This window comes from Actinia tenebrosa, unplaced genomic scaffold (genome assembly GCF_029948245.1).
Source record: "Actinia tenebrosa isolate PJP-AT-01 unplaced genomic scaffold, QUT_ActTen_1.0 PGA_scaffold16__25_contigs__length_10494907, whole genome shotgun sequence".
Lineage (NCBI taxonomy): Eukaryota > Metazoa > Cnidaria > Anthozoa > Actiniaria > Actiniidae > Actinia > Actinia tenebrosa.
Window position 1 is genome coordinate 6,012,391 of NW_028292576.1, and position 27,243 is coordinate 6,039,633.

Sequence of the window (27,243 nt, forward strand, 5' to 3'; positions counted from 1 at the left end):
GATTTTAAAGAAGTTGAACCGTATACACTACATGCAATTTTTCTGCTCGGCATGTCATCATAAATGATCACCGGCCTCTAAGGTTCATAATTAGTACCGAACAAATGTATGTGACAGAGGCACCCACGAACGATTCGTCAAAAGAGGAATATCAAAACCTAACCCTCGTGCACGTGTTCACAAAAGCAACCAGGATAGCTTGTTTGTGATAGCAGTTATAGTTGACGTCATTCTCCAGTTGAGACGTGCAATGCCAGACCTGAAATCCGTCAGCTTTAGACAAGATAACGCTGCCTGTTATCACAGCTCTGTAATCATACTTGGAGTTCAAAACCTCGCCAGGAAGCACAAAGTGAACGTCGCATGGATTTTTCAGGTCCTCAAGGAGGCAAAAGTCCTTGCGATCGCAAAGCTGCTGTACTGAAGAATCACATGCACACTTATCTAAACTCTGGAAATGACATCACGAGCGCAGTACAGATGAAAACCGCTATGGAATCACATGGTGGCGTACGTGGTCTAAGTGTAGCACTGTGTGGTTTATAGATTCCCGGGACATATCCCACAGAGAAATGGGAAGGCGTAAGCCTTGACAATGATGTTATCTTCAAAAAGCGTAACATTGTGGTTTGGAGAGCATACGGCATTGGAAAAGGAAAAAAGATACCCAACACGAAATTTGAAACAACGAAGACATCGTCAGCTCTAGCCTTACCCACCCTTAGGAAGATGGAGTATTCTGATGACCAGGTTCCAGATTTCTGCGATGTCATACCTAGACAAAGTAGGACATATAAACCAAAGACCACTACAGATTCCCGCAAGGAAAACAGCGATACCGATGATGACACGCTGTTCACCTGTTCCGAAGAAGGATGCGTAAAAACGTTCCAAAGATTTTCATGTTCTGCATCTACTCCAATAAAATCGTGGGTGCCTCTGTCACATACATTTGTTCGGTACTAATTATGAACCTTAGAGGCCGGTGATCATTTATGATGACATGCCGAGCAGAAAAATTGCATGTAGTGTATACGGTTCAACTTCTTTAGAATCAATTTAGAACTGTTACCACTGATTAGTAAGGTTCTACTGCAGGTTTCCCCCCACTTTATTAGTCATTCATATTATAGATTATCATGTAATTCAGTAAGTTTTACTGGAATAGTTGTGAAATTTTTTATTGTGTGTGTTTGCATCATCATTAAAACAAATTAAAACGATTTTTTAATCAATCTGGGTTTCCTGTGTTTTGCACCACAACAAGAAAGGTTGGGCTCCCTGTGGCACTCGGCCGTTGACAAGTTCGAGTCGGTAATGAAAGAAACCAGATCGATGTTGTGTCTAAAAACATTCATAAAAATCCAGGTTTCAGAGTTTGCCAGGTAAGAATTCTTAAACAGCTACATTATCTAAGGCTATAAAAGTGTTTTAGGCTTGTTTTTGAGTTTATATTTTACTTATAAACACTAGTATCTTGTCTGTTATAGAAAGCGGCCAGAGGTCAGAAATGAGTAATTTGACCAAAGTTTGAAGACATACTGCGTGACACACAATCATTTGCCCAAAGATTTCTTTACATCACTAGAAAGACCAACATCTGAATAATCAATCAGCGAAGTTTCACGCGACTGAGAGGTTAAGCACATTCAGAATGAATATTTTTGTAAGACCTATTTTTTGATACTCTAAACACACGTCTAGCGAATAAAATTATTTTGTTATCTTAAAATTGTACAATTGATCCCAAAGTCACGCATATCGTACTCAATAGATTGTTCTTCAAGAATATGGGTTGTTTTAATTCCCAGTGTTGCTTATTTTTTGTCCAGCAGCCGCGAAAGTTGAGTCAAAATTTACTGTCGCGAACGGCGTTTTCGGGAGTGTTTGAAAAATTCCATTTTTCTCCATAATAAAGCGTTATTTGATCAAACCAACTATACAGCGATTCTTAGGATACATTACCCTAACTAACTTGAAAGTATGAGCGAAATCGATTTTTCGAAGTTTGCCACGTTTTGCTCGATGGTTACAGACAGTCACTCTTAAGCTTTAGTAAAAATACACAGGTGATTATTGAAAATCTCGCGCGCTGATTGGTCGAGAAACTCACACTATCACACGATAATCACCTCGAGCGAAAATCCAAAATGGCGGCCAGCCGCTTTGTTGCTGTTATTGGGAAATAAATGTCAATTGCTGTTAAACTCAAAATGAACTTGCTGATAATCAATATTATCATTTAATTCTGCAAAGAACGTGCGTGATATGGAAAAAGACCATGCCTGATATGAGAACGTATCAGCACTTCTCATCTGCTCGCGCTGGGTACGATAGAGATTAAATACTCCGTGACCCGTAAAAATACACAGCCGTATCAGATGCTTAGCCGATCGACTGATAACCTCTATTTTTACATTCAATTGAAAAACATTTCATTTTGGGACAGTGTTTTGATTGGTTCCCCCAGGCGCACAGTGTTATGGGCATGTGAAACTAGTGAATAGACCTTTTTAGCTTCGTCGTCTGTTATACATAATTCAGATCATGTGACGCCACTTTTGGGAATTTATTCTTTCATGGTGTAAACTTCTTATTCATAAAACCGGAGTAAGTGGGCGTAGTTGAAGCCTATTTCTGCACTTAAATTGTAAAAAGTCAGATTTAAATAGGCCGGCTCTGTTGTAAAAGGTGAGAGCAAGTTTCGTACTCTCAAGTTATCCCCTGAGCTACTTCAAAAGGGAAGTACGGGTGAAGTGCGCTCCTAATGCGTCGCCTCTCACCAATGCGGCCCGGCTACGAGTCCTGCCGGTTTCGGTGTCGTATGTGAGTAGAGTTGTTTGTTGGTTCTCTCCTGTGCTTCGAGGGTTTTTGATCCGGGTTCTCCGATTTTTCCTCCCTCCACAAAAATCAACTACTAAATTTTAATTCGACCTTTGGGCTTTCACCAAGTTGAAGCCTAGCCTTGCTGTGATTGTCCAATTCGCATTTTTAAAACAAGCAAAACTCGAACTCAAAAGCACTGCACAGACCCGTGGTGTTTGTGAGGCGAACAACGCAAATATACAACTTCAAGAAACAAGTGAAGCGTGCAAACGTTAGCAGGAACCAAGGGAAAAGCACTGCAAAAACCTGTTCTTTCTGAACCAATAATACAAAAAACTTCGCCTACTCACGTCAAGTAACTGACGTTTCACTTAAATGTAAGCTTGAAGTAACTTTTTTCCTCTCTAGCCTAAACTAAAATGGCTTCGGAAATTGGATGCCATTCGGCGTGACAAGAAAAATCATGAAAATTAGCTCAACATTAATCTAAATACTCAAAGTGATACTTACTGATGATCACTCTTCCTTTTATAGAACATTTTTTATGACGATTACGAACCAATATGGCATGGACTTTGACAGCAGTATTTCCTCCTCATTTCAAAACAGCCAGATAACGGGCGCCATGACACTTTTGAATGGTAATACCGCTGATCGTTTTCCTATTCTCCAATTCACCATTTCCGGTCATAGTATTTCCCCATTCACCATTCCCCAATCTCTATTTTAGAAACATCCCCGGAAAATCGTTAACTTTGGCCGAAAGAAAGCCAATTGGTAGTTTTGACTTACCTGTCCCGAACAACCTGAGAATAATAAGGACAATGGTTTACGGAAAACGCCGGCACGGGTTCTTTTGGTTTCTCATACATGCGTAGATGCATGTGAAAGCACAGGAAGACCAATCTCGGTTTTTGTCTGTATGTATATTTGTACGAAAAAAGCCTTATTTCAAGGTTTTTCTTGCCTCATATCCCCCTCATATCCCCCCCCCCCCCCCCCCCCCCCAGCAAGAAAAACCTTGACAACAAGGTTTTTTTCATACAAACGACAACTAAAATAGGCACAAGAAGTTCCATACGAATCTATTAAGGTAGCTCCATATCGTTTTTGTGCACGAGGTTGTGTATTATCGTTCGCACGCGTAATCATATGCTTTTTTTGATCTTTTTAAAATCTTTTTTCTGAAATAACTCAAAAACTAAACAGTAAAATGTTTTCAAAAATCTATATTCTTATTATCATATAATGGTTAAACAATTCTCAAAATACTTAGAAATTCGGTATGAGGAAATTTTTTTATTCGCCTACATTTCAAAATTTCGCATTATTTGAAATTCTGTAGTACCGAATACCTTAGCATTGTGTCAAATGAAAGCTGAGGTAACGTATATTTCATTTTAAGAAGTATTTCAAAAATCACAGTGGAAAACCGTTGAGTTTTTTATCTTTTTAATGAAAAAATTGGCCTTCATTATAACTGACGAAGTGTTACCATGGCAACCTTATATGTGACGAGCTCCGTGAAAATTGAATCCTAAACTCATGAACCTTAATATGGTTGGTATGGCCTGTTGGGTATCACTGCGTGATATGCCATATGCCTTTTGATTGGAACTCAGTAACGAAAACTATAGGGAGCGACCTAGCACAGATAACCCAAGCTTGGTTTCTGTGGTGTTATGTTATAAGGAAATGCATAGGGATCCTTAAAAAATTTCAATAAAATCATTGAAACCCATAGTAATTACTATTCTCACGAGGGAATACTAATTTAAATAAGAAAAAAATTTCCCGAATCATCTTGGTGGGAGTCAAATGACGCCATGAGGTAAGCGTCCTATTTTTTTAACTACACTGAGTTTTTTCTTTCATTTATGACAGGTGGGTTGAAGGAATAATTTGCATATCGTGATGAAATATTTCCTCTAGCCATCTATCACCGGGTCTACCAATAAAACCAGACTTCAGCCAACCGTTAGGATTTCTAGCTTAATCTGAACAGACGCGGACTGGCCAGACGAAATATAATAATAATAATAATAATAATAATAATAATAATAATAATAATAATAATAATAGATGTAATTCAAGAAACGATTGATATATAGAGTTAGTAGGAAGTTCCTTCCAATACATACCTAGACGAAAATATCGGCAAACAGACGTAATCGCGGTAGAACTTTCTGAATATACGTACTAAAATACCAAGCAACGAAGTCTATGGTGTCACAGCATTCAAACATATTTCATAGATCGTTTCCAAATACGATCCATATATTCCACTAGAATACGGTTCTCCACTATTTGAAAATCAATTTTTTCCGAAGGAATGCAAGTATATTGCACTTTACTGATGAGATTTTGGCGATAAACTATGCTCAGCATTCCGATTTCAAGGTGCGACCTTTTGCTTACTGACATTAGACCATTCTTGTTCCCAGATTCTAGTATAGCTCCTCGGTTGTCTTTCCTCGCCGTCAGAGGCTCTGGGAAACCTTATACAAATTCTCGCAATTTGATTGGCTTTTAAGAAGAACGATAGATCTACTTTTTGATTGGACAATCAAAGACAAATAGATGTTTTTGTTCGCCATTTGTAGATTTCACAAAGCCAAAGGCTTGACTTGGCTCCGGTCATGGAAAAAGTTCGAGCATGCGCCGTGAGGACGTGGTTGCAATATTCCCTGCTTCCGGTTTTAGGGTTTTCCAGAGCCTCGGACGAGGAGAAACAACAACTGAGCAGGATCCGGGAACGAGAATGGATAGACACGAGGAAGGGCCTGGCACTAGTATATCATCTTAATTTCCAATAGGACGTTTGTATGATGGCGTCATTTGACTCCCACTACCAAGATGCTTCGCGAATTTTCGTTCTTATTTAAGTTTGTATTTCATCATGAGAATAGTAAGACAATTGGTGCTAATTAACTGAACAAGAGAAAGTGTGCAAGGGAGTCTGGTAGTAGAGGTCAATGACGCCATCAGGCAAACGCCCTATTTCATTCCATGAATTTGACTCTTTCGGGTTTTAACACAGGAAGCCCAAGCAATGTTCTTGTACTGTATTAAAAAGAAATGTATGTGGAATTATATATCGAAGCAAGAGAAAATGAACTAAGAGAAAAAATCCCCGCACCCTATCCTGAGCACTCTTTGATGCTATTTTTAGAATCGTAGTTGCTATTTTTAGAATCATTTACTTGATCATTTGCTCTTCTTCACCACTACCGTAATGCGCGCGCCCATCCCCGTTTTGCTCCTGTTTCCTTTCTTTCTTTTTTCTTCAAAAAAAAAAAAAGAAAAAGAAAAAAAAAAAAAAAAAAACGTGAACAAACAGCGTACAGCGCTCACAGTGTGCGGTGCAGAAAACCAAACGATTGCAAATGTGTTTCTAAAAAAAGCTTCAAACGGTGCCTAATGATTACAAACATCAGAATACAAGAGACTCTTTCTCTTAGTCAATTTTCTCTTGATCTTAGATCATCTATAGCATTTTTTGTAGTAAGCTTGTCGTCGGATTGGCTCCAAATCGCGTACAGAGACAAAGAACGGAAGCAACAACACATAGACGACATACATTCCAATGAAGAAATAGAAAACGCGCGCGCGTCCTGTGTGCAGTTATAAAGCACGCGGGGGTTGGCAGAACATGAGAGAGGTGTTAGGAGAAGCACGATGCGTAGTTGTTGTTCTTTTTGTACGTTATTACTATACTTACTATAATACTATAATTACTATATTTTGAAATCAAATTATTATAAAATAGTTTATAATATATCATTTATTCATTGTATGGGTTGTTAGGTTGATTTTTTATCTGTCAGACGGTATTGTATAAAGATGCATATGCCTTGCAACAAAGATTTTTTTTTACTTTTTAGTAAATATTTAAAGACAAGGTTGTTCATCAGCCTCCCGTAGGCTACCCCCATATATTTTCTGTTGAAATCTATATTCTCTGTTGGGATCCCTGTGTTAAATTTTATGGAAGAGCCGAAAAAGGGACAAGAAGATGAGGCTAGCTTCTACTGGCTCTAACACTACTAGTAACAACGTGTTCGCTTGTCAGACGATACCGTCGATGCATAGCAAGATTTTTTTAAATTTTCGTAGATATGTGTGTTACCAGATCAAAATAAAATAAGAAAAAGCTTTTCTCAAGAATTTTTTTTTAGCCCGGCTCAGACGATAGAGCAGATGACGTCACCGAAGGAATCGATCGATTTTATGCAAATTGTTTTGGTAGCATGACGTCACTTGCCATTTCATAGTATTGTGTTCGTGCTGATATCATGTCCGCCATGTTTGTTCTCCCCTCTTTTCGTCCTACAAAGTTATGATTTTCAGCGATGCCGAAGGAAAAGCATGAAAATAACGGATACCGGAGGAACTATGCTATTATGAGCTCTGAAGATGTGGCGGCGGGAAAGAAATCGCATTGGACTGAACTCGAAATTACGGCTCCAATCCGTAATTTGAGCCCGAGCTTGTGGCAGCTGGAGTTTCTTACTGCATTATTTTTGAGCGACAATCATCTCACTAGAATTCCCCCTGATATTGCTAAGCTTACAAACCTAAGACATTTAGATGTTTCGTCCAACAAACTGCGAAGTTTGCCCGCAGAAATTGGAGATATGGTCACATTACGTGAGCTCCTTCTAAGCAATAATGGCCTCCGAAATTTGCCCAACGAGCTTGGCAAACTTTTCAAGTTGCAAACCCTTGGACTCAGTGGGAATCCCTTGCCTCAACAAATATTAAATCTATATGCAGAGGTTAATGGAACTTCTAAGTTGCTAACCTATATGTTGGATCATTTAGAAGGTAAGTAGATTGTAAACCAAACTTGTGGTGTCAACTCTAAATTGGTATTGTTATGGTGGACATCTATATACCCCAACAAAATACCTAGTTTACTTCATTATCGCTAGATTAATGCACGAGAGAGTTCATAAACTAGAATTCGGTGTATTATGAGCTGAAAACTAGACATTTTGATGGGATCTCTAGGTTTTTATTGAGCAAAGCACAACGCAAATTTCTTTGTGTGAGAGACACGCGGTTTCCTTATTCAAAGGACGACTGCATCGCTCGCATAAATAAATTTGAATACTATACCAATCCTATTGGTTTCTTCTGCATTAAGCAGTTTTATCTTTATCATAACTAAACTAGTTACACCATTATTAATTTTCGTCCAAATTGAGCTTAATTTTATAGGGTATTTTTAGATCGAAACGAAGAAAATCGTCGAAAATGAAACTCATTTTCTATGCAAGGACGAACACATAATTTTACGAACAATTAACAATTTTGTTAAGTTGACTTCATGATAAAATTGTTGGAATAATCATTTAGCAAAAGACGTACGAGAAAAATAGCTTTATCCCAGGTTTGAGGGTTTTTGAGTATTTCTGAAAAGTGTGGTACTATATTTTTTAAACCGGAAATGCAAGTAGACTCCTTGAAGAATCCTTGATATTGTGTTAAAAAAGTCGACCTAGGATTTCCAAAGGCCAACATGCTGGACAAAAAAAACATTTTACTCTTAATGATTGTCTTACAAATTAACTGACAATTATTCAAAGGGATTTTTTATGTTATTTTTGGCAAAATTTTTAGAAGGTAGGAATATATTTTACAAATGATTTAATTCTGTAAAGCTACAGTCATGGATAGCAATGAAAAGTAAAACACGAAAGTAAACAATGAAAAGTAGAAAATTAACAAAGTGTATGCATCAAATCGGCAAAATATGACAACCAGTTGAATAACTTACTATTGATGATTTTCACGGTGGCCATGTTGGAGGAACTTAGCTAGAGAATTGTTAATGAAATATTTTGTTATATCCTCCAACATGGCCACCATGTCTTTTGTTATTTAATTCTCTTGGAAAAAGTTAAAAATCATCGATTTTTCCAGACAAACTAGCCTCTCATACAAGTGAAACGTTTTATGTTTCCATGTGAACTTGACGCTTCCCTGTTGGCAAATCTTGGCAGAGAAAATGGCAGACTTTGCTGGTCTAGGCCATTTTCTTTGATATACTGCGGTCTAGGATCTTGACGAACCAGACAAGTTTTGAGACCAGTTTTAACTGGAAATAAGTAGATAGGCATTAGGAAATGTAGAAAACCGCTTGATATTTTTTGAGCCCACACTTAAGTTAAGACCCTTGCATGTGAAGTCTTCTCATTATAAAGACTCATTCGTTGGCTTGAACTTAAGTTTATACCACGAAATAGGCAGGTTCAGTCTTTATCTAATCATACTGGCTTTACCAGTCTTTGAAGCAGAGGGTGATTACTACTCTAGTGATTTCCATTTTAATACAAACTCAAAGTAATAGCAAAAGGTTTTTTTCTCTTCCCTACGTAAAATCAACATGTGAGTTGAGTGTTGTAAATATAGAATGTGTGGGAACCTCACGCAAGAGCCCCACATGTGGAATGGTGGTTGTAAAAAGTATAACCTTTCTTGTAGTGGGTAGTGACTTACAGTATGTGCATCATACAGTATGGCATGCCGTCACAAAGAAATGATATTTCATTGTTTTGATATGTCTATCTGTCTATTATCCAGGGGGTATTCCTAGTTGCACAGTATAGCCCCCAAGCCACCTCTGGGTTTTTGTTTTTGTTTTGTTTCTTGAATCTTAATTTCAAATCAAGATTAAATTGCATGTGTTTAAATCTTAAATTAAGATCAGAATGAATGATGGTGTCACAATATCATCACTTTGTTATTTCAGTTAAATAGCGCAGCGCAGCCGTGACGTCATAAAAACAAAGACAAAGGCGAAATTCGGACAAACAAACTTACAAGCTTACTTTCAGCAGATAATTTTCACAGCCGATCGCAGTTGATGTTAGTTTACATGGGTTATTATTGTACATGTAACTCTAGTAGAAATAATAAAATCGGTTCGTATAATCCTCGTAGCGGTTAAACAAAATGCAATGTTTGTCTGAATCTTTAAGCTCTTTTTAGAATCAGTGCACTGTGCTATTGCATGTGATTATCTAAAAATTGGATCAGAATTATTGAGGATGTCACAATATCATCACTTTTTTCATGTTGGAAACCCCCTTTGGGAATATTCTAAGGTTGCCCTTGTATTTACTGTAGTGCATACTGTATATCGTGTGCACTCAATACTAAAAGCCAATGAATTGATATTACATTGAATATTGTTTATTATATTTTGCTATAGTGTGTGAAAGACCACCAGAGCGCCAATGGATTACTCTTACCTCAGACAATCACAGACAGTCAAATGGTAGGTTAATATTAATTGTCAATTGACATACACACTTGTCATCAGACAACTATTCTAGTGATAATATTCTAGAAATGTTCTATTATTCTTTTGCCAATCAGAATTGATGTCATAACCCCAAGACAAACGAAAGAAAACAATGACGCTTCTGATTGGCTGATTAAACATTCTTGAAATATTTCTAGGTGCCCATGGTTTTTCAATTCGCACTCTAAATTTGCTCACATTAATGCTACTGTAAGCAAGATCGTATTCTCAAGCACAGTGTTCAGTAACCAAATGTGAATTGCTGGCTCTTATATTACACTGATTGCATTAACGAGAGGGCAAAGTCAGCAGTGATTGAATTACATGCTCTAACCAAGTCTGCATTTACAATACATGGTACTGAACAAATTTTGAACCGGTCAAAAAGTTTTACATTTAGGGGTTTGGTTCACATGGGACTGAGCTATCGGAACAAAAATTTGTATGCTTAGCCATGCAAATTTGAGACCAGTTCCGTGTTAAGAACATATATTTTATACAATTTAAGAGATTGTTCTGTGTAAATGGTATGTACAAATGTTTGACCAATTAAAACTTTGTCTGGTACCGTGTAAACGTAGCCTCCGAAGGCTTTTACACAATCAAACCTTGCCACACTTGCTTTTTAAAAGAAAAAAAAAATTTTTGTGCTGTTTCTTTTGGGAAAGTTTTGTAATAGAGGTTTTGCACCATTACCTGCTGTTAGCCATGTGAGATCTCAAAACAATAAAACCCCTTAACTTTCGGGGATTGAATTCTTTATCATGTAAATCAATTGAATTGTTCCTTCCATTCAACATGGCTGCGTTCAAAGATGGCACAAGCTGTTACTTAACCTCTGAGAATAATGATTAAAATGTGTAATCTTCGTATACACTTACCCTGATGATGGTCAACATGACCGAACTAAAATCTTATTTAACTGTAATAAACTTAACATACCTTTAGATGAAGCTTATATTAAATAGACCCTTTTCGAGTTCCAAATTACCACTGTGTTTCTCGATTATAGACTCATTTACTCAGGCTTATCCTCGAATCAGTGTCTAAATATTCACAAATACCAACGGTAAAGTAAAGAATGCACAACTTCAACAATACAAACACTTTGAAACTTGACAGGCCTTGACTGGAACACGTGAATATTTGACACTAAACCGAGGCTAAGCCTGAGTAAATGAGTCTGTAATCAAGAAACACAGTGGTAGTTTGGAACTCGAAAAGGGTCTATTAAATAATCATATATATTAGAATTAGTGGTCCTGGTTGCCTGTATCCTGGTGGTAATTTTATGTAGTTTTTTGTGACGTTGAAATTTAAGTTTAAACACCATCAGGATATCCCCTAGGTAACCAGGACTACTAAACAACCAGTTAAAAGAAAGCTTCAGAACCATGATGAGATTAAGAGTGGTTTTTCATAAACCTGTGAAATACATACCAGACTAATACAAATTATACGATAACTGTTATAAATCTCGTGTTCTGATTGGTTGGGAGCACATGAGAGTACATTGCAAACACACACACTTTCCATTGCGTCATTCCTATCTAAAATAACGGTTATAGTAATTTGTATTTTATAAAAGAAATAAAAAACTTGCTTGCTGTGCTGTGTGCCGTTATAAAGCACTTGGGGATTGGCAGAACACTCAAGAAGTGTCAAGAAGCACTCTGCTACACGTTGTGCTTCTCCTAACACTTCTCTCGTGTTCTGCCAACCCCCAAGTGCTTTATAATGACACACAGCACGCATGCCCATTTTCTATTTCTTCATAAGTTGTCATTTCACTATTACATACATACAGGTGTACATACATGATTTATTTAGTATCAACAGTTGCAAATTTCAGAAAGCAGTATACAATATTGAACCAGAAATACTGTAAGATACAAGCTATCTACAACAGCTATAACTATTACGCACTAGTAAATAATGATATCTGTTTCACGGGTTTATGAAAACCACTCACTCTATTTGTCTTCAACTTTTTTTAACATTGTTAATTCTAGGAAGTTTTAGTGTTATGAGCTTCAATGTTCTGTGTGACAAGTACTGTACCAAACAGTTGTATGGATACTGTCCTTCCTGGGCTCTTGACTGGGAGTACAGAAAAGTGTCTATCATGAAAGAAATCTTACGTTATGGAGCAGATATTGTCAGCTTGCAGGTTGGTGATCAATTTTTTATTTTATTTTTTTGCCAAAGAGATACATGTAAATAGAAATTTATAGACTCTTGTTGTTTATTAAGATTTACTTTCCCCTTTAGCTTTTTAGTATTTAATATACAGTCGATCCCAAAAACGTTGTCCAAGTGAAAAGAGGTTTATAGGACAATAAATGTCACGTGTCTCATTAAATATTCAGTTTTACGCGCGTGGATTTTTAAAATTAGCATACTGATGCAAAAGTAAATTACAGTATTGAAAACTGAATCTGAAAGATGCCGCGGGCTTTCTCGGATGATTTAAGGTGGAGAATGGTATACCAACATTTGTTTTATGCAAAAACATACCAGGAGATAGCCGCTAATCTGTTTGTAAGTCCTGAAACGGTCAAACGGACGTATGGTAAGAAGGTATGGTACGTGCAGATTGGTTTGCTCATTACTCATTACTCATTACTCAGTCTTGCAGAACGTCCTCTAAGTCTGGTAAGGCTTTCACTAGCTCAGAACGTAGCTCTGAAACGGTCTCTAACACTGGAAAATTGGGTAAACTTCTTACAACGTAGCTAGACTTCTTCTTGGAGTCCAAAACCCGAACTTCTAAAGTCGAAAGAACTTGTTTTGAATTACCCGCCGTCGACATTTTCTGCCACGCATGTGATGCAGCACGTTCAGATTCCTATTTCCACACGCGCCTAAAACTGAATATTTAATGAGACACGTGACATTTATTGTCCTATAAACCTCTTTTCACTTGGACAACGTTTTTGGGATCGACTGTATATACATGTATATATAATTATTTATCTATGTGTTTTTTTTTTGCTTTTTTTTTGCCTATAAATAGTTAGCATTGTAAGAGCCAAAGTGTGTTTGGATTATGCTAATAAACTGTTGTTACTATTACTTTTATTATTAATAGTAATGATAACAACAGGTTATTAGTATATTATTAGCATATTATTATTATTTGTTTTCTCAAGGTTGCATGCGCATCCAACTTGACAGGCCACAAAACTGAAAAACGCAAATTCAGTGAAATTGTGAAGCCAGTTTTATATTTAAAGAGAAGAATAATCAATTTCATTAATGCTTATTGGGAAAAATTCATAGTAATGCATGATAATACTCCTGTTCTGGCATCGTGGCCCGTCAAGTTCCTTAAATTTGACAACCTTGAGAAAAGGGTCTTTTGCCACATGCAAAGGAATTTTATTGTTTTGCCATCTAACACAAGCAGCCCAAGCTGTATTATGGGCCTTTATTCATGAAAAGTAATAAAGAAAGGATCAACTCTGAAGAAAACTGATTTCCAGATGAAATTTAAATTATAAAAAATAGATTTTGATGAGATTGTGTTTGTCACTTTTTCCAGGAAGTAGGAACAGAAGTGTTTTACCACTTTTTCTTACCGGAGCTGCAACAGAATGGATATCATGGGATTTTTAGTGCAAAGTCAAGAGCAAGAACAATGTCTGAAGATGAAAGAAAACATGTAGATGGATGTGCTATATTCTTTAGAACGTCTAAGTAAGATAATTTTATGTTACACTGTACAGTACTTTTTAAACATGGTTTACATGACAGGGACTGCAGAGCTATAGTACTGTAGCGGGGCTGGGAACTATACCCCACAAAACACTGGAAATCGCATTTCCAAGGATCTCAATTTCAAATATTTTTGCAGCCATAATGAAAATGAAAGAGCAAATATTCACACATGAAATGCAAAGTGCTTGCAAGAAGATATCTGAGCGCAGTAGTGCTTGTTCATGTCGAAAATTTTTTTTTATGTTTTGCATTTGCCTTTACATTCAAAATTTTAAAACCCAAACACAAAACATATACTTTTGTTGTTGTGTTGTTATGTGTGACATCTTATACTCTTGTGTGACCATTCCATGGTGTAGTTGTGTTGTTGTGTGACATGTTTTCGTGTATTCTCATGTGACTATTCCATGGTGTGATTATAGGTTTTCCTTGGTGAAAGAATATCTGACGGAGTTTAACCAGCTTGCGATGGCCAATGCCCAAGGATCTGATGATATGTTAAACAGAGTGATGACAAAAGATAATATAGGTATTGCGGCATTGCTGGAGCTTAAAGAGTCAGCTTATACAGGTTATGACGGAGGTCAGCAGATCCTGGTATCCAATGCACACATCCACTGGGATCCTGAATTCCGAGATGTGAAGTTGATTCAGACCGTTATGTTGATGAATGAATTAACAAACATCTTGAAGGAAGCTGTTCCTGGATATCACCCACATGGAGGTAAAGAAACATTGGTATTATCTGTATTTAGTCTAAACCTACTCTGATTGGCTGAGCTATAGCGGTTTATTAGTGATAGACCACTAGTAGCAAAAAGTGTTGGGTTTTGAAAACCAAAACAATGCAAAAAAATAAATTATTTCATCCATCTAAACCCACCAATGGCTGGCTATTCACCGATCACAATGGTTGATTAGTAGGTTTATGAATAGACCCTTTGCAGCACTTTGGAATGCTGCTCAATCTGGGGGACAAAACAATAGCTTCCAATTCTCAGGAGTTTGGAATTCTTTTGTTTTGATCCCCAGATCGAGTTGCTTTGACTTCACATGCAAGGTAGCCTGCGTCACATTTAGAATTTTCTTCGTAAATACATATTACAAAGAAAATTCCGGATGTGACGCAGGCTAATGCAAGAGGTCTATACTAAAAAGTTAGACCTCTGGTGTGCATGGTGTATGAGTCAATAGCCCATTCAGCCCATTCAAAAAATGATGTAGTTGACTGACCCCAAGCCTGTGTGACTCAATAAGAAAGTAATTTGAATAGAAATCACAAAACATATGCCACATAAGCATTAAAGTGCTTATCACCCTTCTGACAAAATTCACAGTATTGATTCTACATGGGGTAAGATGTGGAAAAGCCCGAAAAAATTTCATAGTTTGAGTGCGGCTTCTTGAAGTCATAAAGATTTTTCCATGCTATAAGCTAATGCTGTGACGTATGAGGAGTAATCATTTAATATACAAAACCATACTGGCACAGATAAATTAAATTTGAAATACGTCATTGTTTTGCCCATTGCTCATATAGAAATTATTGCAAGTTATTTTTCACATAGAAGCCGGTGTTTCGAATTACAAGGAACAACAAATAACCATAAATGCCTCCTCATACGTCACCGCATTAGCATATGGCATGGAAAAACCTTCATAACTACAAGAAGCTGCAATCAAACTATAAATTTTTTTCAGGTTATTCAACATCTTACCCCATGTAGAATCAATACTGTAAATATTGTCAGAAGGGTGATAGGCACTTTAATGGTATATGATAATTATATTGGTTATGTCCATGGTCTATTTTAGGCAAGAATGGTACAACAATATCAAGGCCCATCCCAGTCGTGTTATGTGGTGACTTCAACTCACTCCCAGACAGCGGCGTAATCGAGTTCCTGGACCATGGAAGACTGCCCATAGACCACTCAGATTTCCTGGAAATGCAGTACGAAGGGTTTTTGTCAAGGTTAAGTAATGGCAACAGTAAGAATGGTGAGAAGTGTGCGGAGCTTGCACATGGTCTAAAGTTAAAGAAGACATATGATGGTGAACATCAAATGCCTTACACTAATCTAACATATGATTTTAAAGGGGTTATTGATTATGTATATTACACTAGCGACACCCTTTCACCTTTAGGGTTACTCCTATCAGTAGATCCAGAGTATATCAAGGCAAATAAGGTATTAGGTTGGCCACACCCGCACTTTCCCTCCGACCATCAATCTTTATTAGTGGAGTTTGAAGTATTTAGCACAGTTCCAAGGTTTGGGTTTTTGCAAAATAGTAACAGCCTCCCAAGGTAGCCATATATATGTCTGTGGCTGCACAGAAGAAACTGTAAATTTGTAATTATAGTGTGTAAAATAGGCAACTTCAGCCCAAATTTTAAGAAGTCTCCAACATTCGACCCTCAACTATTTTGATCTTGCACGCAAATAGCCAGAGGGGTTTGTCCATCTCATTTTACTAACCTACGATCGTTATTACCATTATTATTAGTCCTTTGCATGTGTCAGGTTTTGCCTTGGTCCTATAAGTCTGGCTCCCTGCATGCATAAGTCTTATCTTATTCTCCATAGGATTGAAGTTGGGGTTCCTGCTATCTACCTTCCCCCCTGTAGGTTCAATGACAGTTTGGGGGGTTTGAGGTTGGTTTGTGGAGAAATAGATATGACCCCTGCATGCAAGATTTAAGTCCAGCCAAAGGTTGTAGAAAATGTAGGGAAATTTATAGTCAAATTTGCATCTTTTTTAAGCTTTTCAGAATGGCTTTTCGTCGTGTTTCTACCATTATTAGTATTTTTCTGTCTTTACAAATTTTGTAATTTTTTTTTCTAAATAAGTGTGAAAATTAAGGTTTGACAAATTCGTAATTTTAATGTTTTTTTTTTATCCAATAGAACTGGATAAAACAATAGTGGCATTTTCCATTAATGTGTTTGTTTGCATTTTAGATATATTAGCATCAGTCAGTCTTAATGCTTATATGAAAACTGGATCCACAAATCAAAATCTTTTTTTTCTGTTATTTTCTGAAAATGTGTAGTAGAAGCCTGATCAAGAGAGGATGGAAATACATTTTTATCATGGTTCAAAATGCAAAAAGATATTTTCACTTTTATTGAAATTGTTCAACCATTTATTGACGGCTTGAAATGTTGCACCCTTTAACCAGAAAACTCCACTCTTTATCCTTCCCCATGCCAATCCTATCGACACCTTACACCTTTGGTCTTATTGACTAATTCCTTGTTTCAAAATTTCCAGTTGTTACTGTGGTTTCCAATATTCTATGAACACCGATGTTTCAACGGCTTGTTGTGAATTTTTTTTTTTTTTTACTAACCCCAGTCAAACACATAGAAAGTACTGATTATTTTTGATTGATGGTTGTAAAAAAACGAATTTCATCGTGCATCTTGCAAATACCGAGTTTGCAGAATTTCGAAAACTGCAGTAAATTTGGCATTTGGGTTTTGATTTGATGGAGCAGTTGTTTCTAGCACGAAGCACGACTGGTGCTAATGATTCAATAATATGTAAACAGAGCACAGCATGGAATGCATTATTTTGCTTGAGCACCAGATGTGTATTAATGAAACACACTTTTCCTAACCTGTACACAATATGCAATCTAGTTGAATCTGTAGTGTTATTTGCTGTGAGTTCTAGGAAAATCTCTTAATGTTTTTGTAGTTGTAGTATGGCTTCTTCATGGGGATTCATTAAGCGTATTGTAAGGGGTCAGTACTGTCTTATACTTTAAAGCTCAACTTCACCCTTTTCATGTATCTGGAAGGAAGTAGGATGGGAGGCTTGGTATAGAACTAAATACAAAGCCAGAAGTTTAGGTGTGAAAAGGTAGAGCAAAGGAACTGAATGACTTTACAGAAATGCTTGCTGCTTTTATGTCATGAACAAACGCAGAATTGCAGTTTGAATAAGTAATATTATTTTTGGTGAGAAGATCAGAAACAAAGCCAGAAGCTTGATGTGCAAATGAAGAGCGAAGGAACTTTGCTGCTTTCATGTCATGCACAAACAATTTCAGTTTGAATTAAGTTATGTTATTTTTGGTAAGATCAGAAGCATAGCCAGAAGCTTGATGTGCAAATGTAGAGCAAAGGAACTACGTGACTATACAGTAATACTTGCTGCTGTAATGTCATTTACAAAACTCATAATAAATTATTTCAGTTTGAATAAGTTATATTTTAGGTAAGAAGATCTGGCCTTGATTGTGATTTTACCTGTCCTATCCTCTTGCCTTTCTTCCAGTACATGAAATAGGGTTTACACGTATACTCCTTTCATGTATACTTTGATAAACCTCTTGTTATGGTTATCAATACTCGGTGATGATGAATACAAATCGTTGATTGACAAAATCAAGTTTGATTGGTGACGTGATGTAAGTGATAAGATAGAAGTAGTTCAGTACGCCATTATATTATGCACTATACTTGATAGCTTGCTCTTGGGGGGTATATAACAAAGGTCGGGGCACGGAAGGGGTGCAGGGTTGACAGTAACTTTTGGTTTTATTTTCCGATGTCAAAAAAGAAACGTCCTATTTTCTTCTGCAGCTTTTTAAAAAAACCTTCCTGGACCCATCCCTGCATGCCAGATTAAATTATCATTAGCTTGGTTTCAATTTTAATTCCTGCCAAATAGCCCACTCCCAATATATTATTCGCTTGTTCACACACAAAGGTTCATTACGAGGCAACGTGCCATATTAAATTTTTTTTTTTTCTGATATGAATCACTCAGCATTATGTACAAAGCCTCACACTGAAACCTTTGTGCAAGACAAGCGAGGCATATCTCGAAGTGAGCTTTTGTTTTATTTTATTTGTTTCTACATGTAGATTGGCCTCGTAAACCTATATTTTGATTCAGACTAATTCAATTTTAATTCAATACTAACATTATAAGACACCTTGAAGCATTCTCAGCCATCACACCAAATTGATAAATGTATGATACAGAGCATAAGTAACTTGAGAAACATACAAAGAGTAAGATGGATAGTGAAATGGGAGAATTCGGAAAAAAATATTATCAAAAACTAGACTAACCAAAGGACAACAGTTATTTATGGCTGTGTCCCTCTGCAAATCTCCCAGCTCAACTGGAAAGATCTACCAACACGTTAGTAAACAGCACACTACAGTGCATACCATACATCCGTGAAAAACTTTGTAAGAAAATCCACACTCAAATTGTTACGTTCAAAAGATCTCGTAGACCTACAAAACTTTGCACTAATTCGTACGATTTTGTTAGTTAACTTTTCACGGATATATGGTATGCTCTCTAAGGCAAACACTAAACAAATTCAACAGCAAATTCTATTTAAACTAAAATGACCTCGTGAGATAGATATAATTTCAAAAACCCTTTCCAAATGAGGCCAATTTTTCATGTTTACTAATGGTGTTGTTGGCAGCCATGTTGGATGGCAAATGAAAAATGAAAAAACCTATCATCCAACATGGCAACCACGAACTCGAACGATGTCAAACCTGCAAAGAGCCAAGAGAACTCGAAACTGGAGTGTTGAATTAGGGTTTTACAAGTGAATTGATGTATGGAAGATTGTGGATTATGCAGTGCACTGTCATCATACTCTACACCACTTCCTTTCTAACTTAGTATCAATGACAACAATTTGTATTTGCTGCAACTAGTTTGTGATGGTCACCCTGTGCTCTTTTTTGAACTATTTATTCTGTACTGTTGTATTTTGAATTAACGATTACGACCCATGACATACTTCATCTGTATAATAATAATAAACTTCAGCATCATCATTACCTTGATTTTTTGAACTGTATTCAGAATGAATGGAGTGGGGGGGAAGGAGAACCCACTGGACGGTATAAACCATGGGAGATCGAGCTAGAGCTAACACCACTTCCAGCCCCCATATAAAATTTAAAACTCGAGGTAACACGAGCGTGACCAGTGATAAGAACACTTTAGCTTCCCCCTGGTGCAATTACCCTATCTCTCAAAACCTATGCTCCTCAGCCCCTCTCCTGTCCTGTCCTCTCCTCTCAATCCGATTATATATCTCTTTAAAATTTCACGGGAAAACGCCTTATCGTCAAGGCGGTCTAGACCACACCCCCCTCGCTTTTAAGGTCTTAAGAACGCGATTCTTTTTTTTGCCATTCACTACCAGGAAAAAAATAAAAACTTCAGCAATTGAAATCGAAAACTACTGCTAAACACGATATGGCACAAAAGGCATCTCTTCCTCTTAATTTCGTTGAAACTTCATACGGATCTTATGATCTCCTGCATCGGTAGCCTGCGTAGCGGCTCTTGGGGGGTTGGGGAGAGAGGGGAGGGGGAATGGGGAGAGGAGGGGAAGGGGAGAAGAGGAAAGGAAGAGCTCTCTAAAAACGAAACTGCCAATAGACCCATTTACTTTGGGCGTAATGTTTTTTCCATTTCAGACCGTGTGTCATTCCCTACGGTATTATTTCTTTGTCTAAGAGTTGTTCTGCATGAGAAGACACATGAATATGGATTCCTGCACTCAAACAAAGAATCCTATTCTCAAGGGAATGAACGTGATCTGAAATGAGAATACATGGCATACGAGTTAAAAGTATATTTACGTTGGACAATAGCTTTCATATACAACCCCAAAGAAATTGATTCTGGAGATATCTACAACTTTTTATTGTTATTTAATTAATTTAAGTAAATTTAATTTACATCTTTAATGACGCATTTCGCTACGCCTCAATGCGTTTACAATGTGTATCACAAATAAACTATAATTAAGACGTAAGAATTATAATATATATATAGATAACTAGACTAAAATGTTATAATAATGATAATCTAAAACAAATTAATTAATATATAGCTAATATAAAAGTATGGTTAAACAAATATAGGGTTAAAATTAATATAGCATAATAAGATAGCATAATTTGTATTTCATAAGGACGCAATAGATCAGTCAAAAGCTTCTTTGAAAAGATATGTTTTAACTAAAGATTTAAACTGTTTAACAGTCTCAGCATTTTTTATTATTTCTGGTAGGTTATTCCAGAGCTTAGGCGCAGCGATGAGAATGCTCTATCGCCATAAGTAGATGTAAATGATTTAGGAACTATCAATAGCTTCTTAGAAGCAGAGCGTAAAGCGCGCTTAGGTGTATAAGATTCTAATAAACTGTTTAAATATGTTGGTGCATAATTACATCGGTGACAGTAACATAACTAAATATAGTGCAAATTACACTGGAAACCCCCCGGGGGGGGAGGGAGGGACTCCGGGAAAAAAGTACCGGGGATGCTCGTCGTATCTCTTAGGGGTAAAAATTCGCGATTTGGTATCTTTTAGGGTGTTAAATGCAAATTTTTGAAAACCAGCATTTTCTGGTATCTCTTAGAGTGTCGGAAAAGGAGAGAAGCGTGCATCGGTATGGCTTATCCTAGGAGTTTTTAATTTGATAATATTTGTTGTGTTATCTCTTAGGGGTTAAAAATCATTAAGCAACGCCCTTTTATAAAGACTTCCGATATCTTTTAGAGGTCTAGCTTTTTGAACATTTCGGTCCTTTTTTTCATGAGCTCCAACCCCCCCACGGGCCGGAAACTGAGACGCTGACTTGCCGTGATTCAGAGTATTTTAGTATTTTAAACTGAAGTTTGGTGAAGCTAGGTTTTGTTGCATGTTGTATACCAAGCCCTAAATGGGCTGTGGGTGATGTGAATTCAAAGCTGCAATAATTTCTCAAACATATTTAAATTGCATTCACGTTTCTCCGGCATGTTTTCCACTGTGCTGACATTATTTCATACGCCGTCCACAATACCGACTTGGTATGCAATTCAACAAAACCCGCCTTGAAATATAGCTGCATACGATCCATAATGACGTCTTTTCCTGCATCACTGAATACATTCTGTATTGAGTTTTAATATTAGAGTTACGTTTATTAATTAATTACCAAACTACTACATTGAAAAGTAGACTTTTAGTAGGCTAGTAGTCTTTGGCTAAATTCAAAGTCTAGCTCGTTCATTTTTTTCCGTGGGCAAATCTGATTCAACTCGTACTCTTCCAGTTACGAGAGCTTTCCTTGCAGACAGAGGCGTTATAATCAAGTAGCCCGCGACTACAGTATAATCTAGAACCTTATTCTTGAACAAACTCAACAGCTGTCAAACAAATATGGCTGCTCTCAAATCCCCCGCTCCAGGGTCACGTCACTCGCCCCAGGTTACTACAGGCGCAAAGGAAAGGAGAAGACTTACGCCAACGGAAAAATAACGAGAACAAGATGACTGAACGAACGATAAATGTTTGATGCATGATCATTTACGCAAACTAACTCGCAACAGCCACATATCATATGGGTCCTATAAACAGAGGATCCATGGTTATATCCTACCATGCATTGTGATTATATTAAGTTATAACTATTTCCATTTATAAATCTAAAAATGATGCTTTCAAAATTGAAAATTTCAATCGTACGTAAAAAGAGAGTATTCCATACCTTTTAGCGTTATCTATTTTTTAAATTCTTAAAGAAATTTAAATCAGAAGTATACTTGTTAAAACACAGGGGTATACTTTGGAGTACTTTTAGGTTCAGTAAACACCCTATAACTGCCTACTTTAATTTATTTGCCAAATTAGTCGAAGATGTATTTATCAATTGCTAAAGCAACTGATATGCGGGGGTTGGGGGGGGGGGGGGGATGGGGGTGGAGGGGGGGAGGGAATGAAGATATATGTGGGGTGGGGGTAGGGTGAATTAAATTTTTTTAGGGTATGAAAGGGAAGGCTCTAAAAATGTCATGCATTCAAGGGGGATCTCAAATTTGAATTTGAAAAATTTCATGGGTTGTTTGGGTGGCTTCGAAAATTAAATTATAAGGTTTTTGAGGAGGCATCTTCAGTTGTATAGAATCTGTACTGGATCTGAAAGTACTCCGCCGCAATCCTACCATTCTCTAGGTCCTACAAAAATTGGAAAGCCATTACATAAATCATGCAAATATACTAGTACAGGAAATCACCTTGGGAATTTCTACGGAGCATTAATATGCTTTTTATTGCTTGGCCTGTTAGTCTTAGCCATAACTAGTTTTATTTATAAAACTGCTCATTCATTCAAGTGAGTCACTCTTGTGGCTGCTCACCTTGAGTATTCAATAGTTGCTGCATTTCTGTTCCATCAGGCTGAACTGCCGCTTTCAGTATTCTTGAAGCTTTTCAAATGCAGTCCAGAATTTTTGATGAGCCACATTAAAGTAAATGTTATGATGACTTGTATCACCCCAGCATTGGTTACATTTACTATATGGCCATGTCCTACGAAAACTACTACAAGAAGGATAAAGGCAAACGCTACAACAGTCATGACCAAGTGTAATATTATACAACTCTTACCCTTCGTTATATCTGAATTGGGAACAAGCACATCTTTCTCATAAAGATATACGGAATACATTATAGAAAACCCAAACAAGCATTCCATCAAAAAGATGGGGGTCGCCCAGTAGGGTTCTGAGATGATTCCACAAAGCACCCACAAAAAATGATGAGTAGTTATGAACAGAACAGGAAGGAGAAGCCAACGTCCTAATTCATAACACCAATCATTGAAATTGTTGTTTTTTTTAAAATAATAGCAGCATCTTAAAATCGCTAAAAATGGAAAGAGTGAAATGAGAGTGGAATATACAATAACATAAATTTTGCAAGCAATGTGAATTATAAAAGCCAGTAGTGAGAGAATTGAACCAGTTATTGCAAAAAATAGTATTATCATTAGCAGTACCTTTAATATTTTTCCTTTAGAGACAAAATTACAGCGGCAGTAGCAGCATCCTAAAAACACTAAACTGAATAGAGTAGAAAAGAGTAAAATGGGAGCGGAATATATAATAACATATACAATAATATGAATTTTGTAAGCAATGTGGATTATAAAAGGCAGCGAAATAATTAAACTAGTTATTGTAAAAGTTATTATTGTCATCTTTAGTATTGTTCCAGCTAATATTCGTTGCAATCTAGCTTCTTCGTCTTCTTCAGGGTCAGGTTTCATGGCGTCTTTCAACCAGTTGCGTAAGTAGACCCAAACAACAAGACTGGTTAAGAAGGACGCAAACAAAACGAACCAGCAATAGTACCATCTGATTACTTTAAGTACACTATCCTTTGGGTACTTTATTGGCTGGTCCTTATCGCCCTCATGTCCTTCCACTACACAGGCAACAGTGTTTATTCGTGGATCAGATGTTTTGGAATTGACGGCGATGTCCTCGAGCTGAAAAATGGGCACTGAATGAAACTATTCGTTCTGTCATGATTTAAACTGCTCTGATTGGCTGATCAATAGAAACTTATTAACGTGTGTGCCATGTTGGGTACGCGTTGCTCCAGTATATCTCACCCTTCATGATGAGTTGCCGGTAAACATAATCAGCGATTGATAACTACAAGGTGTTTTACAGGACCTATCCTCGACCCGCCTTCAGGATCTAAGGTGATGTATAGGAGCGAATACGGCCAAATTGATTTTTTAATCAAAATGTTTATATTTAGCAATTATTCGCCGAATCGCCGAAGGCGAAGTGAATATCGGGGAATATTTACAGAGACGCGAGACGCGAGACTTCGAGCGTCGAGGTAAATATTGTCCATATTCACTGAGCCTGAGGCGAATAATTGTGACAAATTCACGCAAAACTTTTAGCAACACTTTTAGCAAAACTTTTAGCAAACATTTTAGCAAAACTTCTAGGCCATACTTCGTTGCCTTTTTAGTATTGATAGGAATGGCATTTACTTTCGTTTTTTTCAATTTCCTGATCGGAAATTGAAGCAAAACGATTGCCGGCAGGTGCCATTTCGTTGCCGACTCAATATTCCGAGATTCAGAGGTGAATATCATCCAATTTTCACCTCCAATTAACCAATGAGCGCGCGCGTTCTTAGGAAGTACACATGTTGGTATATGCTAAATAGTATATTGGCCTGCTAATTTCGAATTAAGGACGATGCCATGGGCAGGCTTTCTTCATCTGTTTTTTTCAAAGTATAAAAATATTTCAAATATTGGTTCAGAGGAAAAGGCGATAGGTCATTCCAAGACGGAAAGGAATTATGGGCATTCATCTATAAACAAGACAAAATGAACTATATATACTTATTTCAATAAAGTTAGTCACCAAAAACCTAGAAAGCTGTGATCGCTGAGAATCATGGGGAAGTGTTTTATATCCAACAAGTAAAGCTTTTGACACAAAATGCAGCAGTTGAAAATGCTCAGACGAGGTTAACTTGCAACTGGCAGAAGATCTCAAGTCCATCAACAGTTATCAAGCGGTTGAAACATGTAAAATGTATCTACCCATAATCCTTGTCGGTCTCAGCTTTGTAGCTTTACAGGCGACTAACTTTATTGAAATAAGTGTATATGAACTATATGGTTCCTTTTCTCTTGATAAACGCGAATAATCGCGATGTTTTTCAATCATGGTATTGTCGCCGACTGCAAACAACACTAAATATTTCAAACATATAAACTATAGTGTTATAAGGAAAAGTTTATCTAAAATATGCCGAGATGGGGTGAGGGCAATGAATATAATATGCTGTGGGGAGATAGCATACAAGGTTGGGGGGGGGGGGGGGGGAGGGGGGGGTTCGGCTCTAAATTTGAATTTAATAAATTTCATGGGTTGTTTCGGGGGGGTTCGAAAATTAAAGTTAAATCCTAAAGGGGGGCCTGTAAAAAAATATGGTTTTTGAGGAGAAATCTTCATTCCCACCCCCCCCCCCCCTCCCCCTCTAGGCATATTAAATTAACTTTCCCTTATTCACAAGAATAATTATAAAGAACCCCAGTCATTTAATACGTGGGTTCAATTCCCACCTACATGAAATTCATTCAGAGTTTTTTTCAGGATGCACACACGGATTTCTACATTTCCTACGGATAGCATATCTCATCACAAAGTGAAAAAAGGTACAATTTGGCTAATATATAGCGCCGGTCTGGGTAAAAGTTTGGTGGTGAACTGAATTAAAGCGTATTTTCAAACTTACCGTTGAAACGATATACCTCCACATCTTAGTTCTTGTATCGTCGTCATGTTTGTAAGGACTGTCCTTACATAATGGTAGTACAGTGATGGTCAACTCAGTCTCTCTTCTCTGGGGACATATCGTAGCCAGAGAAAATACTGCCATTGCAAACAGACTGATTTCGTTGACAGCGACATACGTACATGATGTACTCCAGGTCAACTTCATGGTATCACCATCGATTATCTTAGTGCCATTTTGGTAGTCCTTTAAAAACTGTATCGTTACTTTAACGTACAGAGCAGGTAATTCAATCGAAGGATACAAGGCTCTGGATATATTGTAGTAGTTGTCTGTCATTCTAGAGTCGTTCATCGGCGGAATCTTCGAACCGAGTATCTGTACGACTTCATCAAGGTACGTCAGACATTTGGGTTCATTCGGCTGAATCGTACTATTAGGTTGACACTTGGAAGGTTTGATCATAATACCGATTAATACAAACCCAACAAGTAATAAATCTACCGTTTGGAACATCGTGATGGCGAACCTTTTATTCTCCTTAGATCAGACGCGGTTTGGTCAAAATTCTAAGAAATTGCCTAAAACGTGGCTTCGGAACCTGGAATTTCTAGGAAATGAGGAAGTGCAACTCGTACGCACCCCTCCCCCCTTCATCCCCGCGATTATACAGTTAGCCGCTTAGAACGAGTTCAGGCCGTACATAACGATCTTCTTTCTTTAAAAACGTAAAATGAATTTTGATTTTTTCTTGATATAGACTTGTTATAGTTTTGAAATTGTAAAAGTTTGTTTTGAAAGTGTAAAAGGCTTTTCTTTGGCAACCAGAAATGAATTTAGATTTTTGTTTTTGTAAGCTTCCTTAAAATATTTCTTTCTTGATATAGACTTGTTTGGTTTTGAAAATGTAAAAGTTAAATTAGAATAATTATGCAAGATCATGGGGTTGTTTTGTTAGCTAAGACGTGGCGTATGTTCCCATATTTGGTCGACATTCATGTCTAGCCACGGGAATCAAAAGAAATCCAAAGGTTTTTCATAGGTCACCGAATGTCGATACGATAGAAAATAACATCTGTTCGCAGGATTAATCTGCTGTTGGCATACATACGGACCATTAGATTTTTGAGGAATGGGGGGGGGTTGAGCAAAAACCAAAAAACATCAAGCATAGCTTTAAAGAATGAAAAAAAATCGTAAAAATATACGTAAGAAAAGTGTCAGAAAAAATTCCAAATTATGCCCCAAACAATTCCTGCACAGGCATGAGGCGCAAA

The 27,243-nt window shown here is 37.1% G+C and overlaps 3 protein-coding genes across 4 annotated transcripts in view; 1 reads left to right on the forward strand and 2 right to left on the reverse strand.

Annotated features, from left to right (window-relative positions):
* Window positions 1–3,408, reverse strand: part of LOC116292812 (uncharacterized) — a 39,706-nt gene extending 36,298 nt beyond the window's left edge. Inside the window, exon 1 of the mRNA XM_031700163.2 lies at window positions 3,337–3,408. The gene's annotated coding sequence lies outside the window, so the exon portion shown is untranslated. The remainder of the gene's footprint in view (window positions 1–3,336) is intronic.
* Window positions 3,409–7,083: 3,675 nt separating this feature from the next.
* LOC116292796 (CCR4-NOT transcription complex subunit 6-like) lies at window positions 7,084–19,689 on the forward strand. Its single transcript, XM_031700147.2, has 6 exons — window positions 7,084–7,653; window positions 10,046–10,111; window positions 12,151–12,308; window positions 13,683–13,837; window positions 14,281–14,582; window positions 15,674–19,689. The coding sequence occupies exons 1-6, from the start codon at window positions 7,179–7,181 to the stop codon at window positions 16,171–16,173; spliced, it is 1,656 nt and encodes a 551-aa protein (XP_031556007.2). The 5' UTR covers window positions 7,084–7,178; the 3' UTR covers window positions 16,174–19,689.
* A 2,936-nt stretch (window positions 19,690–22,625) lies between these two features.
* LOC148910657 (uncharacterized) lies at window positions 22,626–26,565 on the reverse strand. Of its 2 annotated transcripts, XM_089031423.1 has the most exons (3): window positions 25,967–26,565; window positions 23,691–23,754; window positions 22,626–23,233 (listed from the first exon to the last, which is right to left on the reverse strand). In XM_089031423.1, exons 1-2 carry the CDS (start codon window positions 26,480–26,482, stop codon window positions 23,719–23,721), a joined length of 552 nt encoding a protein of 183 aa, XP_088887549.1. In that variant the 5' UTR covers window positions 26,483–26,565; the 3' UTR covers window positions 22,626–23,233; window positions 23,691–23,718. The 2 variants fall into 2 exon arrangements, with proteins under 2 accessions (XP_088887549.1, XP_088887548.1); XM_089031422.1 differs by lacking the exons at window positions 22,626–23,233; window positions 23,691–23,754 and adding an exon at window positions 23,770–25,033.
* Window positions 26,566–27,243: the final 678 nt, after the last annotated feature.

Coding starts and splice junctions, on each gene's coding strand:
- LOC116292796 (XM_031700147.2), top strand. CDS start 7,179: ATGCCGAAGGAAAAGCATGAAAATAACGGATACCGGAGGAACTATGCT. Junction 7,654..10,045: donor TATGTTGGATCATTTAGAAG/GTAAGTAGATTG, acceptor ATTTTGCTATAG/TGTGTGAAAGACCACCAGAG. Junction 12,309..13,682: donor CAGATATTGTCAGCTTGCAG/GTTGGTGATCAA, acceptor CACTTTTTCCAG/GAAGTAGGAACAGAAGTGTT.
- LOC148910657 (XM_089031422.1), bottom strand. CDS start 26,482: ATGTTCCAAACGGTAGATTTATTACTTGTTGGGTTTGTATTAATCGGT. Junction 25,034..25,966: donor GGAGGTATATCGTTTCAACG/GTAAGTTTGAAA, acceptor TCTTGTTTATAG/ATGAATGCCCATAATTCCTT.